Source organism: Sciurus vulgaris, assembly GCF_902686455.1.
Source record: "Sciurus vulgaris genome assembly, chromosome: 11".
In the NCBI taxonomy this organism is placed as follows: Eukaryota; Metazoa; Chordata; class Mammalia; order Rodentia; family Sciuridae; genus Sciurus; species Sciurus vulgaris.
Window position 1 is genome coordinate 45,611,310 of NC_136472.1, and position 14,909 is coordinate 45,626,218.

The 14,909-nt window shown below is 35.5% G+C and overlaps 1 protein-coding gene and 1 long non-coding RNA gene across 3 annotated transcripts in view; one reads left to right on the plus strand and one right to left on the minus strand.

Moving 5' to 3' along the window:
• The first annotated feature begins 2,233 nt into the window (after positions 1-2,233).
• Positions 2,234-5,802, plus strand: LOC306638665. Its single transcript, XR_013757524.1, has 3 exons — positions 2,234-2,786; positions 2,843-5,680; positions 5,723-5,802. It is a non-coding gene; the product is annotated as an uncharacterized lncRNA (long non-coding RNA).
• A 1,370-nt stretch (positions 5,803-7,172) lies between these two features.
• Positions 7,173-14,909, minus strand: part of ANO3 (anoctamin 3) — a 465,390-nt gene continuing 457,653 nt past the window's right edge. For both annotated transcript variants that reach the window (XM_079101829.1, XM_079101830.1), the window contains exons 25-27: positions 14,706-14,786; positions 14,190-14,295; positions 7,173-7,369 (exon numbers count right to left, since the gene is read on the minus strand). In XM_079101829.1, the coding sequence (XP_078957955.1) occupies positions 7,187-7,369; positions 14,190-14,295; positions 14,706-14,786 (370 nt within the window). In that variant the 3' untranslated portion in view covers positions 7,173-7,186. The remainder of the gene's footprint in view (positions 7,370-14,189; positions 14,296-14,705; positions 14,787-14,909) is intronic.

The following is a 14,909-nucleotide window of genomic DNA, read 5'->3' on the forward strand; positions in this document are numbered from 1 at the left end:
AAGACCTGGAGGTTTCACTCCTTTCTTCTTAAGGAAACATGTGAAATAACATCTTCACAGCTAACTGTCTTGTGCAATACACACTTACTTAGATCCAGGTAAATGTGGAAAAGAGACTTTCTTAAAGGAGAGCTGTGCAGAAGCATACAATAGTCCAGTCTAAGAGTAGTAAGATTGGATTTAGAGACTGCTGCATCTCCCTGGGTATGGACTTTGCTAGTACCAGAAACTGTAACTGATTGCAGTTATGAGAATTTTCTCTATCAACCTGTCTGCTTTCCTTTACTTTTTTAAAAAGATGTCTTAGTGCAAGTCAGGCTAGGATGCAGTGGCTATAATATTTATGCTCTCTAGAAAGCAAGCCATTTATGGGGTTATGAGTATGGTTTTTCATATGAACATAGATGGCAAATTCAACTGAAGGTAACTTTTCACCAAAACAAAGACACAAATCCAAGATAGCAGAAGCTTGGACTGATCGATGATTCAAGTTAAAGCCCAATTAATCTTTTCTTTGGCCAATGTGATGTTGGCATATTTCATTTTGAATAGGAATGCATATAGAGAAATATTTTCCTTTGTGTCAGAAACAGAGTTACAAATATCGAGTGAAATGGTTGTTCATTGATTCTCTGAACAAAATCCTAGAACTATCCTTGGGGTTCATTATAATACTGTGATCGGGGAAGAAAATGGAGTACAAATTTCTCATGAACATAGTAGGACTGAGTCGGGCATATTCCACAGACAATAGGTAATAAAACATTTGACAGTGATGTGTGCCTGCAAAAGCATATCCAGGGTCTATCTTTAACTGCCCCAAATTGACCAATTCAGTCATATCCAGGTAAGTGATGCTGCAGGAAACCTAGATTTTCAATATTGACCATCAAATCAATGAAAACTAGGCATGGTGGAGGCTTTTGATTGACTCTTGGCTATGATGTTCTTGAATGTCCTCCTTTCTTGGCATGTGTTGTATCTGTGCTAAAAGTGCTGTTCCAAGAAGATTTTGATGGCTATTCATAGATCCAGAACATGCGTGACCAAAAAAAAAAAACCAAAAAAAAAAAAAACTTATGTGTGATGGGGTGTGTTATGGTTGAGATATGAAGGATCCCCCAAAACTACTTATGTGAGACTATGCAAAAACATTCAGAGGTGAAATAATTAGATTATCAGAGGTGTAACCTAACTGGTGGATTATCCACTGATATGGTAACCATAGGTAGATAGGGTGTAGCTGGAGATAGTAAGTTACTGGAGGTATGGTTTACATTTTGTTTTTGATGAGTGGAGCTAGCTCTCTCTGCTTCCTGCTTGCCATATTCTGACCTGATATCCTTAGTTACAACCTCTACAATGGTGTTCTGCTTCATCTTGGGCCCAGTGTTATGTGGCTGTTAATGGACTGATCCTCTGAAATTCTTAGCTCCAAATAAACTTCCTCCATTGAGCTGTTGTTGTTAAGTCTTTTTTTTTTTTTTTATTGTAAACAAATGGGATACATGTTGTTTCTCTGTTTGTACATGGCGTAAAGGCATACCATTTGTGTAATCATAAATTTACATAGAGCAATGTTGTTTGATTCATTCTGTTATTTTTTCCCTTCCCCCCACCCCTCCCACCCCTCTTTACCCTCTATACAGTAGTTCCTTCCTCCATACTTGCCCCCCTCCCTAACCCTAACTCTAACCCTTCCCTCCCCCCCATTATGTGTCATCCTCCACTTATCAGCGATATCATTCGTCCTTTGGCTTTTTGAGATCGGCCTATCTCACTTAGCATGATATTCTCCAATTTCATCCATTTGCCTGCAAATGTCATAATTTTATCATTCTTTATGGCTGAGTAATATTCCATTGTATATATATACCACAGTTTCTTTATCCACTCATCAATTGAAGGGCATCTAGGTTGGTTCCACAGTCTGGCTATTGTGAATTGAGCAGCTATGAACATTGATGTGGCTGTATCTCTGTAGTATGCAGATTTTAAGTCCTTTGGGTATAGGCCAAGGAGTGGGATAGCTGGGTCAAATGGTGGTTCCATTCCAAGTTTTCTAAGGAATCTCCACACTGCTTTCCATAGTGGCTGCACTAATTTGCAGCCCCACCAGCAGTGTATGAGTGTACCTTTCTCCCCACATCCTCGCCAACACCTGTTGTTGCTCGTATTCTTGATAATCGCCATTCTAATTGGGGTGAGATGGAATTTTCTCACAGCAAGGAAAGCCAAATAAAACAGAAATTGGTACTGAGAAGAGGACTGTTGCTATGATTAACCTGACCATGTGGTTTAGAAACTTATGGAACTTTTTGAATTTTGAAGGAAGGAATTTGAAAAGTTTAGAGATTCAAGCCTAAAAAGCTTTGGAAAATTGTAAGCAGACCTTAATGGGAAATTCTAGAGGGAACTCAGAAGACAAGAATGCTGACAGGCTGTGGACATTAAAGTTTGGACTTATGAAGTTTCAGAGCAGAAGGAGGACACTACTGGAAATTGGACTGGAGGACATTTGTGTTACATTCTTACAAAGAAATTGTCTACGTTTTGTCCATGTTCTAAAATTATCTTTGAAGATGAATTTAAATGTGATGGACTAATTAATCTGGCAGACAAAATTTCAAAATGGCATAGCATTCAGGCAGTCACATGGATATTGCTAGTAGCTTACAGTCAAAGTTATTGTGATAATCAGAAGTAGAAAGCAGAGTGTAAAGATTTGAAAAACTCATTTTGGCCAGAAAAGTAGGAGTAAATCTGGGGCCAAGAAAGATGTGGTTGTTAAAGATATAATAGCCACTAAAGAGATGCAAAGTACTTTACCAAGAGACAATAGGACAGTATCTCAGGAATTGGCAAGGCTATACCCATCTCAGGTTCAAGAAGAGATCAGAGGGGAATCCTGTTAGACAGGGGGCTTAGGAAGTTGTTTCACAATGCTCTATCACCAGGCACTCAGTGGTTGCTGAATCCATAGTCCCAGGTTGTTGGTTACTGCTTACAGTGGTGACAGACCCATGAATGAACCATATGGTTCTGGGTGCTCAAGAATGCGGATTATTAGAGTTAGGGGGTCATGGAAGCTGCCACCTAGATTTCAAAGGAAGGCCTGAGGGGGACAGGGAAATCATAATAGGGTAGGAGTCCCTGCAGGCTGCCCCTGAGAGGTTGATGTATGAAGATATGAAAAGGGAGCCAAAGTAGAAATGAAGATCCTTGACATTAAAAGATGACAATACCACGTAACATCTTCTGATGAAAGTTGCAGGAATCAGCTACGTAGAGGCAAAACTGAGAATATCATGATGCTGTGTGACCCAGATACTGGACATGGAGTTACAGAACTTGTTTGCCCAGCTGAATTTTAGTCTTGCTTTGGTCCCATCCCTTCTTTCTGTGCCACTATTTTCCCCTTGTAGAATGGAAATGCTTACTCTGTGCTGTTATACATTGAATGTATTGAACTTGAGTTTTACAGAGGTTCAAGATGAGAGTTCTCCTTGAGAATGAGGAGACTTCCAACTTGGAGTTTTGCATAATGCTGGAACTGTTAAAACTATGGAGACTTTTGAAAATGAACTACCTTAATTTTTGATTGTGAGATGGGGATGAATTTGGGGGAGGTAGGGGAGGAATCTTACGGCTTAGATATGCAGTGTACTCCAAAAGCTTATGTGTGAGACAATTCAAGAGTGTTCAGAGGTTAAATGATTAGATTATGAGAGCTGTAACCTAATAAGTGGCTTAATCCACTGATTTGGACTAACTGGATGATAACTGTAGGCAGTGGGGAGTAGCTAGAGGAGGTGGGTCACTGGGGGCATGCCTTTGGAGCTTACATTTTGTCCCCAGTGAGTGGAGCTAGCTCTCTCTTCTTCCTGGTGGCCATCTTCTGAGCTGTTTTCTTCTGCCATTTTCTTCTGCCACAGTGTTCTGCATCACTTTACGTCAGAGCTATGGAATTAGTCAATCATGGACTGAACCTCTGAAACCATAAGCCAAAATAAACGTTTCCTCCTTTAAGTTGTTCTTGTCAGGTCTTTTGGTCACACTGAGGAAAAGCTAATTAAAATAGAATTCTTATTACCCTCCCAAGACCTAATCAAGCTGCCTTTTCCATCCGTGTTGAGTACAAAATATAATTAGCATTAATGTGACATTGCATCTGCATTTTAATGTGTGAATGTCTTGAAGATGACAATAATCTGATCAGAAGACAGTCATAACTTTTTAAGAATTGGTTAAGAATAAGCACCTACTGTTTTGTAGAACTAAAGGATGAGAAATCCTCCTTCCCCATACTCATACAACGAAACCCAATTTAATATTAAAAATCAGCAGAATTAAATTTAACACACAAATTATAGGAAAAATACCATATCAAATGATAATTTATTGAGTCAAAATTTCTGCATTCATTCCATCGTACAATAGATTGTGCTACGAGTCAATTTAGAAGTATGTGCAGCATTTAAAAGTTGCATCTCATCATGCAGTCACTCAGCATTTTACTTAAAAGTACGTGCACAAACTCAGACAATTGTGAACTATTTCAGCTATAATCTAGAGTGATTATCCTTTGGGAAATCTCTTCAGCTTTGTACAACTCATCAAGGCAGACTGCATGCACAGAGTCATTATTTTTTAGCTTAAAAAGACAAGAAGTTAGAATATGAAAATATAAGCAGCATTCGTGTAACACAGAATTCCTGAGAATAGTGTGAGCTATAAATCTTTGAGAAATAATTTGTATTCATATGAAAATGAAGATATAAAATATTTCTTTCAACTAAAGCAAAGTAATCTAAAACTAATAAATGCACTGTGAGGGGCTGTCATTACTGTACTGTCAACAATGATGAAGTCATAGCACAGTCAAATTCACAATAAAATATTTCAGATAATTTTTCCATTTTGCACTCCTGTTTCAAGATTATGGGGGAAAACCTTTTCTAAATTAATGTGTTATAATTTTATTAAAATATCTTTCTCTTCTCATATTAATCAGTATTCTTTTAAACCTTGATGGGCCTATATAAAAACTTGAAAAAAGATGAATTGTGAAGGAAACAGTTATCATTATTTGCTGCAGTGTAAGACAAATGTCTCTGTTTTGTGTTCCTAATTTGGAAAAGAGGTCAATGTCAGGTTAAAAAAGGCAGTATTTTAGTCAGGCATGTGCCTATGATTAGCAAAGAGAAGGAAACACTGGTGCTACAAAAATGGAGTTGGAAACTCCATCGTGTAGTTAGAGAATTTAGTTGTAATTTGAATGGAAGAGTCCTGCATGGCCAGGATTTGTGAGGCTATTTCCCCTGGTTCAAAATCAAAGGACAAGTAGGGAAGTAATTGTCCTGGATAAGAATCATGAAACAACTGTAATTTACTAACTTTTTTCCCAGAGGGAAAGAAGGAAAGGTAAAATTCTTCCCCCCTCAGTGTTATAATTAGGAAAACGTTTTTCTAGAAGTGAACTGCTTTAATTTCCTTACTAGAGAAACACCAACATACACACAAAGGGATCTTTTTTCGATTGTGTCTAAACTGGTCTTTTAAATTTTGGTAATGACTGTTTTGTTTAATTGGACAAGAATGAATTGGACAAACAACAGTAATCATATATACTGTATGTGTGTGCATGCATGTGTGTGTGTGTGTGTGTCTGTGTGTGTGTGTGTGTGTGTGTGTGTGTGTGTGTGTGTGTGTGTGAGTCAAGAACCCATTCCCTGGAAAGGAAAATTTGGATTTCCTTGTTTTGCAAGGAAAAGTACCTTGACTCCTACCCTACATTGCCTGACCTTAGTTCTTATCTTCCTTCTTATCCTGCCCTCATAGTTAATGCCTAGAGTGGATTTTCTTTAGCTGAATGCCCCATCATTTTTGCTCTATCAGACTGTGGACAGATAGTTTTGACACTGAAAATAGGAATCCCACAACAAAGCAACAATTATCTCTTTCACAATTAATTTCACTTTTTTTTCCTACAGAGTTTTCAAAAATAAAGCAAGCCAAACTATCAAAGAAATAATAACAGAAAACTCCCTTCACTGATGAAAAAGAACTCAAAAAAGTATTTTTACAAATAATATAGATTTATATACATGCATTGTTTTCATTAGCTCATGAGTGCACATGGTAGAAAAATCACAAGTGTTGTAGAGCATCTGGTGTCAGAATTCCTGAATAAACATTACAATAGCAAATTGTGTAACTGGTCTCAGAGCTGCATTATAAATTGGAACTTGCATTACATACTGTGCAAAGGTACAAGGAAAATCAACATATTTACAGCATATCAAGATAATATTCTGTGAGATTTGCAATGATTCAGAGGGGGAAACATTAAATATACTATAAAACAGCCTTCCACAGTAAAGTATGGATCAGTTGTGTTCTAAATGATAGAAGAATAACCATTTTTTTTCTAACTATATGGTTATTTAGTACAAAAAATGTGCAGTGCAACTGGCTCTGCCAGTAATAAAATAGACTTGAATGTAGCCAATGGAATAGACTATTATTTCAATGAATTGCATTATTTTTGGAATCTTAGATTTTTGGTTTGACTACTAAAAGTTATGTGCAACTCTTCAACTGCATAGTCAGTGCAAAGCAGCATAAATTCCTTCTGGAACAGATCCATGAATTCAAGAGTCAGGGAAATTCCTACTAACCTGTAAGCTGGAGGAACATGGAGTTCTGGCAGAAAAGGCAACAACTGATTTAAGTCATTTCATGTAAGCATCTCAATTCAAATGAAGGCTCCAAAGTCAGATTAGTATGTGAGTGAAGACCACGTGATACTTTACATCATGTCTGGCTTTTGAATATTTACACGAACATTCGTCTCTAGAAATGTCACTACCACCCTTCCTAGTACACTGCAGCCGATGGAAGGGGAAGGTCTCCAACCGCACAACTCCCTGAGACTGGTTCTGAGAATTAGATGTTGACTTCCTACATTGTCAGTCTAACCTCTTTTTAAGGTCATAAGTCATCTTTTCCTTCTCTAGAAACCTGGATATTCCAAATCCCAGAAATTGCTGTGATATATTTCCAAGTAGCATATGATGTCTATGTTTTGCCAAATACGCCTTCCTCTTAGATCTCATCTAGATTTCAAATTGATGTCTTTCTTTTGCAACTAATGGTACCTCCCCTCTTGCACTAATGGTATCAACTAAGGCCACTCGTGGTGAACAGGCTGACCACTCTGTCTCCGTTGTTGTTGTAAATGTTCTAGTTCAGCCTCGTACATCATTTCCTGGACTAAGTACTTTTCCCGACGTATTCGGTCATGTAGGCCCTTTGGTACATCTGGAATCAGGTATGCGATGAATGACTTAATTCCAAAAACGAGGTGCTACAAATTAGAGTAGAAAGTACAATTTTCAAACATTGTGACATACAATTAAAAACAATTCTGCATTTGTCTTAAAATCATGTATCGGAATGTAGGCAGTGTCTTGAATATTAATATTTTAAAAAATATCAGGAATGCTATACTGCTGCCTGCTATTACATTAGTATCAGGAGGAAATTAATCTTTTCTTCTTCTTGCTTCCATATTTGATATCATTTTATAAAGATGTAATGAATTAAATTCATGTTTATAAAATGCATATTATTCAATAGTTTTATTAAGATGCATTGTTATATACAAAAAGGGAAAAAGCATATCCTGGAAAAAGCCTTGTCCAATATATCATAATACATACAGTTCAAACAACATAGATATATGCTGCCTCTGCTTATAGGATTAGAATCAAACTCCAACACATTCATTTCTAGAATTTTTCACTCTAGTAAATTCAAATGTCACTACAACTGATGTAACATATTTTAGCCATCACATAATTCTTCTGTGATACAATACATAATACTTTTATTTTAAAAATAAACTGACAAAAATATTGTGTTTAATGAAAGAGAATAAAACTCAAAAGGTAATATGATTGTGATTAAATGTACAGATGTTGAATGAATCTGCTTAAGTCTGAATCTTATAACACTCATTAGCGTGTAACCTTCAAAAACATCACCCACATTCATGTCTTGTCCCTAAAAGGGTGATATAAATAGTACTTCTTCAAGGAGGAGGGTATGAGGTTTAAATGTGTGTATGCGTATGTGTGTGTGTGTGTGTGTATATACACATAAGTATAACAGGTTTAAAGGAGTACTCATCATAGCATAAACTCTACCCGAATATTACCTCCTACTATTATAAATACATCCCTTTTTGATGCCTATAAAGAAGAGTAGAACTTTTAATTTCTCAGAAAGGAAAAAATAATCTGACACTCAATCTGTGAAAAAGAACACATTTACATAAAGAACTTTTAGTAGACAATAGTCTCTTTATGTAGAGAGAAAGAATCTAATACACTTTTATCTGGGTTTGTGTCCCTAGAAACTGCATTGTAAAGTAGAATACAGTACAGCGGGTCATATTTTCCCATATAAATCAGATGCTCAGGGATTTCTTTCCTGATGATTTATATATGTACTATCTATAAAATATTTAGGTGTGAACCTCAAGAGTATAGTAATATATTTTTTAAAAACTTGTCATGTTTAAATTAATAAGGATATTTTTTATGCCCTATATGATGATACTAAGTGATTATATAAACTGATTCATATAGATTGATATGCAAGGATGATTCAATGTTAAAAAGAATGTATTCTTAAAAAGCATTTTCTAAAGTTTAATAGTCATTTATCAAGACATTCTTAGAGAACTAGTAATAGAAAAATTTTCTTCAACTGATAATAGATTATCTTAAACCTATAGCAAATCAAAGTTAAAAAAAATAGATGCATTCATTGTATGTCTTCTATGTCATTGTATGTCATTCAGCTATGTCTTGTTGATCATTACTGTTGTTGATTAACACATATATTTCTAGCATGGTAAGACAAACAAAGATGAGATATAAACTTTGTAATTGAAGAGGCAATACTGTCATTATCCGAAAACAGTATTATCATTTGTAAAGAAAATCCAATAGATACTGTGCAAGGAACTGTGTTCCTCTTAGAAAAATAATTAACATTCCAGTACACCATCAAAAAACAAGCAAATCATATGATGAAGGATATAATTTATAATAGGAATGAAATATCTATAAAGTTTATAGCAATAAAATTAAAAGGGAAGGAAGCGGCAATAACTGTTTTAAATCTCAGTTGAAAGATAAAATAGAACCAATTTTATGTTCATCAATGAAAAAGCAAAGGTTTTTGTAAGTCAAAAATTACTCATGATTCTAACCAAAGCCTTTGACAATATTTGGAGAAACCTGAAAAGTGAATTCTAAAATTTATTAATTAAAAAAAAGTAGCAATGGGAATTTTGAAAAATAAGAGCAATAAACATGCGGAATCTAAAAAAGTTTTCACAGAAGTTAAGATTAGACTAGTGGTTAACAGAGGCTAGGGAGAGTAAAAGGGGGAGAATGGAATGGGAAAAAGTTAATCAACAGGTATAAAGTTATAGTTGGATAGAATAGGTTCTTGTGTGCTATTGTACAGAAATTGACACGAGGAGTAAGGTCACTATTGTGATATACCTGATCATATGTTTCAGAAGCCTTGTAACTGGTTTGCAAGAAGAGTTTGGAAAAGTTTGGAGGTTCAGGCTGGAGAAGGCTTTGAATGTTGCAAACAGGCCTTACTGGGCACTTCTGGGTGGTGATGGTGGGTTGAATTTCAGAAGACCACAAAGCCAATAGGAATGGAGACAGTAAAGGCAGTGGCTCTTGAGGTTTCAGAGGGGAACAAAGATTCTTGGGTATTGAAATAGAGGCTATTCATGTTACATTATGGCAAAGAACTTGTCTATATTTTGCACTTGTCCTGAGACTTTTTGGGAGACTGAATTTAAAGATGACAGACTAATTAGTTTGGTGGTGGAAATTTCAAGGCAGCAGAGCATTCAGGCCATGGCATAGGTATTGCTGATGACTTTTAGCCAGGTTTACTATGAGGATCAGGGACAAAAAGCAGAGAGGAAAGATTTGAAAAACTTGCAGTTTGGTTAGAGAAAAAGCACATGTAAAAAAGGGGACAATAACATTGCATTGCTGAAGAGATTAACTCCAATTCAAAGAATCTAAGTGCTTTTCATAGAGACAACAGGAAGATGCCTTGAGAGTATCTCAATAATCAGCAAGGTCACACCCAAGGTAAGTTCAAGAGTGAAAAAATGAAAATGCATTTAAGAGACCATGGGGGTACCTTACTCATATAGGAGTGTCTGAGAAGCGTTTCCCCAAAACACATTTCATTATATTCAGCCACTCAGTCACTCAGCAACCATTGTAGCCATGGTCTAAGAGGGTTAGAGTCTACTTGAGTTAGTGACAGACTCTGGCATCATTCACACAGTGCTGGTTCTGCAGATATAAACAGGATCCTGGAGGGGGTATGGGTTATGGGTTATGGATGCTTCCACTAAGATTTCAGAGGGACACTTGGAAGGTCAGGAAAAATAAATCTGGGTTGGGATCTCTGTAGGCAGCCCCTGAGAGGGCTATGTGTGAAGCTTCAAGAAGGAAGGTATGCTAGAATGTAGAACCCAGGGATTAAGAGATGCCAATGGTATGAAACATCTGCTGAGGAAAGCTCCTGGATGTGAACAGAGCCAGTCTAACAGAAAGAACACATAGACTGCAACCAGCAAGGCTGTAGGAACTGGGCTGCACATGTCCTATGAAGTTCATATCTTGCTGTGAGACCCGGGTATTGGAAATGGCTGACTTTCATTCTGGTTTTGGTCCCATTCCTTCTTCCTAGTTCCCTACTTCTTCTTCTTTGGGTGGAATAGAAATGTTTGCTCTGTATCATTCTACATTGGACATATGTAACTTGCTTTGAATTTTTGCAGGGGCTTACAGCCAAGATTTTTCTTTGATTCTCAGGAAACTTTGGAGATAGGACTTTTCAGCACTGTTGAAACTATTAAGACCATGGGGACTACTGGATATGGACTACAGTGTTTTGCCTTGTGAAATAAAAATGAGTATTTGGGGGCCAAGGTAGAATGCTATGGTTTGAATACGAGATGTCCCCTCAAAAGCTCATGTTAGGCAATGCAGGAATGTTCAGAGGTGAAATAATTAAGAGATCTGTCAGCTCATCAGTGAATTGATACATTTGGTAGATTAAAGAATTTGAATAAATTACTGGGTGGTAACTATAAGCAGGTGATGTGTGGTTGGAGGAAGCAGGTTACTGGGGATCTTCCTTTGGTGATCATATCTAGTCCCTAGGTCCTCTCTCTTTGTTTCTGTTTCCTGGCTGCCATGAGCTGAGCAGCTATCCTCCACTGTACCTGTCCTTTATGATGTTCTACCTCACCTTAGGTCCAGAGCAATGGAGCTGACTGACCACGGACTAAGACCTTTGAAATCATGAGCTGAAACACACTCTTCGTCCTCTAGGTTGTTCTTGTCAAGTATTTTGGTCATAATAATGCAAAGCTTACTAATACAATAATGTACTGTGTATTTCAACAAAGCTAGAAGAAATTAATTCAATTGCTTTCACTATAAAGATAAATATTTTAATAGATGTTCAACCTGATTTGCACATGATATGGTGCCTCATAAATATGCATAAATTTTCTGTCAACTAAAAAAAAATAAGTATACCTAACTCCACAGTTCCCCTCCAAAAAAAAAAAAAGAAAGAAAGAAAGAAAGAAAAATAAGAGAAATGTGTAAAGTGTGGAATTCAGTTTGTTTTATCAGATTCTAAGATATATTACAAAGTCACAACATTTAGTGTGATATAGAACTAGAACAGAGAAATGGAGTAATATATCAGATTATTGAAGCCAGAGATACACCTATACACATACAAAATTTGGAATATTACAGAATGAAATTACACAAGATATTGAAACTATTATAGATTATTTTGAAAATACCATTACAAATTATCTTATTGTATGTAGAATAAAAAAATCATTTACTCTCAGACTGTATCTTAAGGACAAAAACCCTGAAGACATGTGAAAAATAAAACTATAAAATTAATAGTCTAAGTGTAGCAGAATATCTTTTCTTGAACTTTAGATCATGAAATTTTCCTAAATAATCCATATAAAATAGAATGAAACAAAAAGAAAAGCAATCATAAGGGTAACTATATTAAAATATTATTTGTTTTCTCAGTAAAATTAATAGAATATGGAAAGGAATACATACTTGCCATATTTAGGGATTAAAAAGTAAATCTTAAAATTTGCTCACAAACTGAAAACTTTACCAAAAACCTGGACCAAGAGTATATTAATTTACAAAAAAGAAAACAAAAATGGCTTTCTAGTACAAAAATCAATGATCAATATCATTGGTGAACAGATTAAAAGAGCAAAAACAAAACAAAATCAAAATGTTGTCTTTCATACAACTACAAAATATTGGAATAAAGGATAATAGTAAAGTCGGGTAAAAATAGAAGGGACAGGGAAATCTCACCCACTGAGAATAAACAGATGCAGTCCATCTGGAGAACACTGTCTCAGTAGTAGCTTATATTCATATAAGTACTGAGTATGCACACAAACTAACAATTCCACACCTGGGTATGTGTTCCTGGGCAACCCATTAATGTATTAAATGATAACAAACCCACAATTATTAGTAAGAGATTTATTTGAGATAGAATGGTTGTAGGCCTAAATACCCACAATGACATTTCATTGTTCTTAATGAGCACATTATGAGCACATTCCTCATATTTAGAAGAAGTGATCTAAACATAGGTAGATTTCATTAATAGATTTATTTCTAGATCTAAAAATAAAATAAATGAGTAAGAGACAAAATGCATTTTCTTACTACCACTGAAATAATTCTGAGAAAGAACACTCAAAATAATGCTACATATATACTTATAAGGAAGTATTTATACAAATAAACAAGTGGAAGAGCCTACACTGAAGAAGAAAAGAGTGGGTGCTTTTGGGATGGTGGGTGATGGAATTAGTAATAAGGAATAAAGAAAAAATAAAGAGGGAATCACATGTATGCATCATGATATATTGTATGTGTTTCTTCACTACAGTTCCAAAAATAGATGGGCAAAAATATGTTTATTGAAAAAAATCATATATAATAAAAAAGACTTCAATGAATCACTGAATTGGAAATATGCATTAAACTCTTATGCAACTTGCAATAAGAAATACTCACTTCATAAGGAAACTTTTGTATAGGTTCAACTAGTCATTAAGAAATAGAATTTTTGTCTTGGATAAAACCTTTACAAGTAAGTACTTCATTTTGCAGATGAAGAAGATTTCAGTATAAAATTTGAAATTCTTTTTGCAAATCAGTTAATAGGTGCAGTTGCTTTTAAAAGTATTTTTTCAGGGCTGGGGATATAGCTCAGTTGATAGAGTGTTTACCTCGCAAGCACAAGGCCCTGGGTTCAATCCCCAGTACCGCAAAAAAAAAAAAAAAAAAAAAAATCTCAAAAGAAAAAAACTTAGGTGTGACTCTTTCTTTGGCTTCATAATGTTGACCATAGGAAACAGATATATTTAGAGTATTTTCATTGATTTAGTAATGTCTCAAGGAGTAGTTAATAGTTAATGCCTTTCAGTGTTAATTCTCCACTCTATTGTTTTGTTTAAACAAGATTCTTCCAAACTTCTTCATCGAATTACAATTTAATATCACTACATGACTTTGGTAATTGAACACACCCCATCCTGTAATAAAAGCATTCTCAGTAATAATTTATTGAATTATCCAGTGTCCCCTAAACAAATAGATATGTGAACAAGTGTACTTAGAGTTGATTGTTCAGTTTTTCTAACGTGAGGAATAGGTATGAATTCTCTTATACGATTATGAAGATCTTCCTTTCCTTTTTAAACTAGGCACTAGGAGGCTCAAGAGTTTTCACTTCAACTCTTCATTAGTTTCTTCTACCTTGATTTTCTAGTGTAAATACCTACTAACTTACCTTACTAACATTCTTCTGCTTCTGATTTTCTGCACTTGTCATAATAGTTTCATTTAATCTGAATCTGAACCTTTTGTGAGAACCTATTTAAGTCCTTTTTTGTTTTTTGTTTGCAAATAACTGACTTCAAAGAGGCAACTGATATGTCATTTGGAGAAGCGTTTACCCATAGTAATTTTCTTCTCGAGTTTGTGACTAACCTCAAACACGATAATGAAGGCCAATCGAGCAGCAAGGATGTGCCAGTATTGTAAGGTGAATTCATAGGGTTTGGAGCTCCACGGGGGGCCTCTGTAGTCTCGGTACCTGAAATATACAGAAAGAATTTGAAGAATAGATCCAGGCAGGTTGGTGTACACCTGTAATACCAGCTACTAGGGAAGCAGAGGCAGAATGATCACAAATTTGAGGCCAATTTGGGGAAATTTAGTAAGAACCAATCTCAAAATAAAATTTTCAAAAGGTCTGGGAATGTAGCTCAGAGGTAGAACATTCCTAGGTTCAATCCCTGGTAATGTCAATAAATAAACAAAATCCACCAATGACAAAAGATTATGAAGAATAGAGATCAAAGGGTCAAAGTGTGGAGGCCTCACATTTTCCTGATTTGCCCAAATTCCAAAATGATAGTTTAAATGGGCTCATTGACATTTAGAGGCAGAATACAGAATGGTGAAGGCAAGCAAGAAAGTTAACTATAAGTTATAAATAAGTACCTGCAATAACCAGATTTTCCTATACCAAGCTCACTCAGGTCAAAGAAGGATAGGCTATTGTTGACATATCCCTTTAAGCAACTAGGAAAAAAGAAAATTATTATTTGATTGAGAATTTCATAACTTTCCAGTATAATTTCTTCATTAAAATGATAGGATTTTATAAATACCTCATTTATTTCATTCTAACTATACACCCATAGC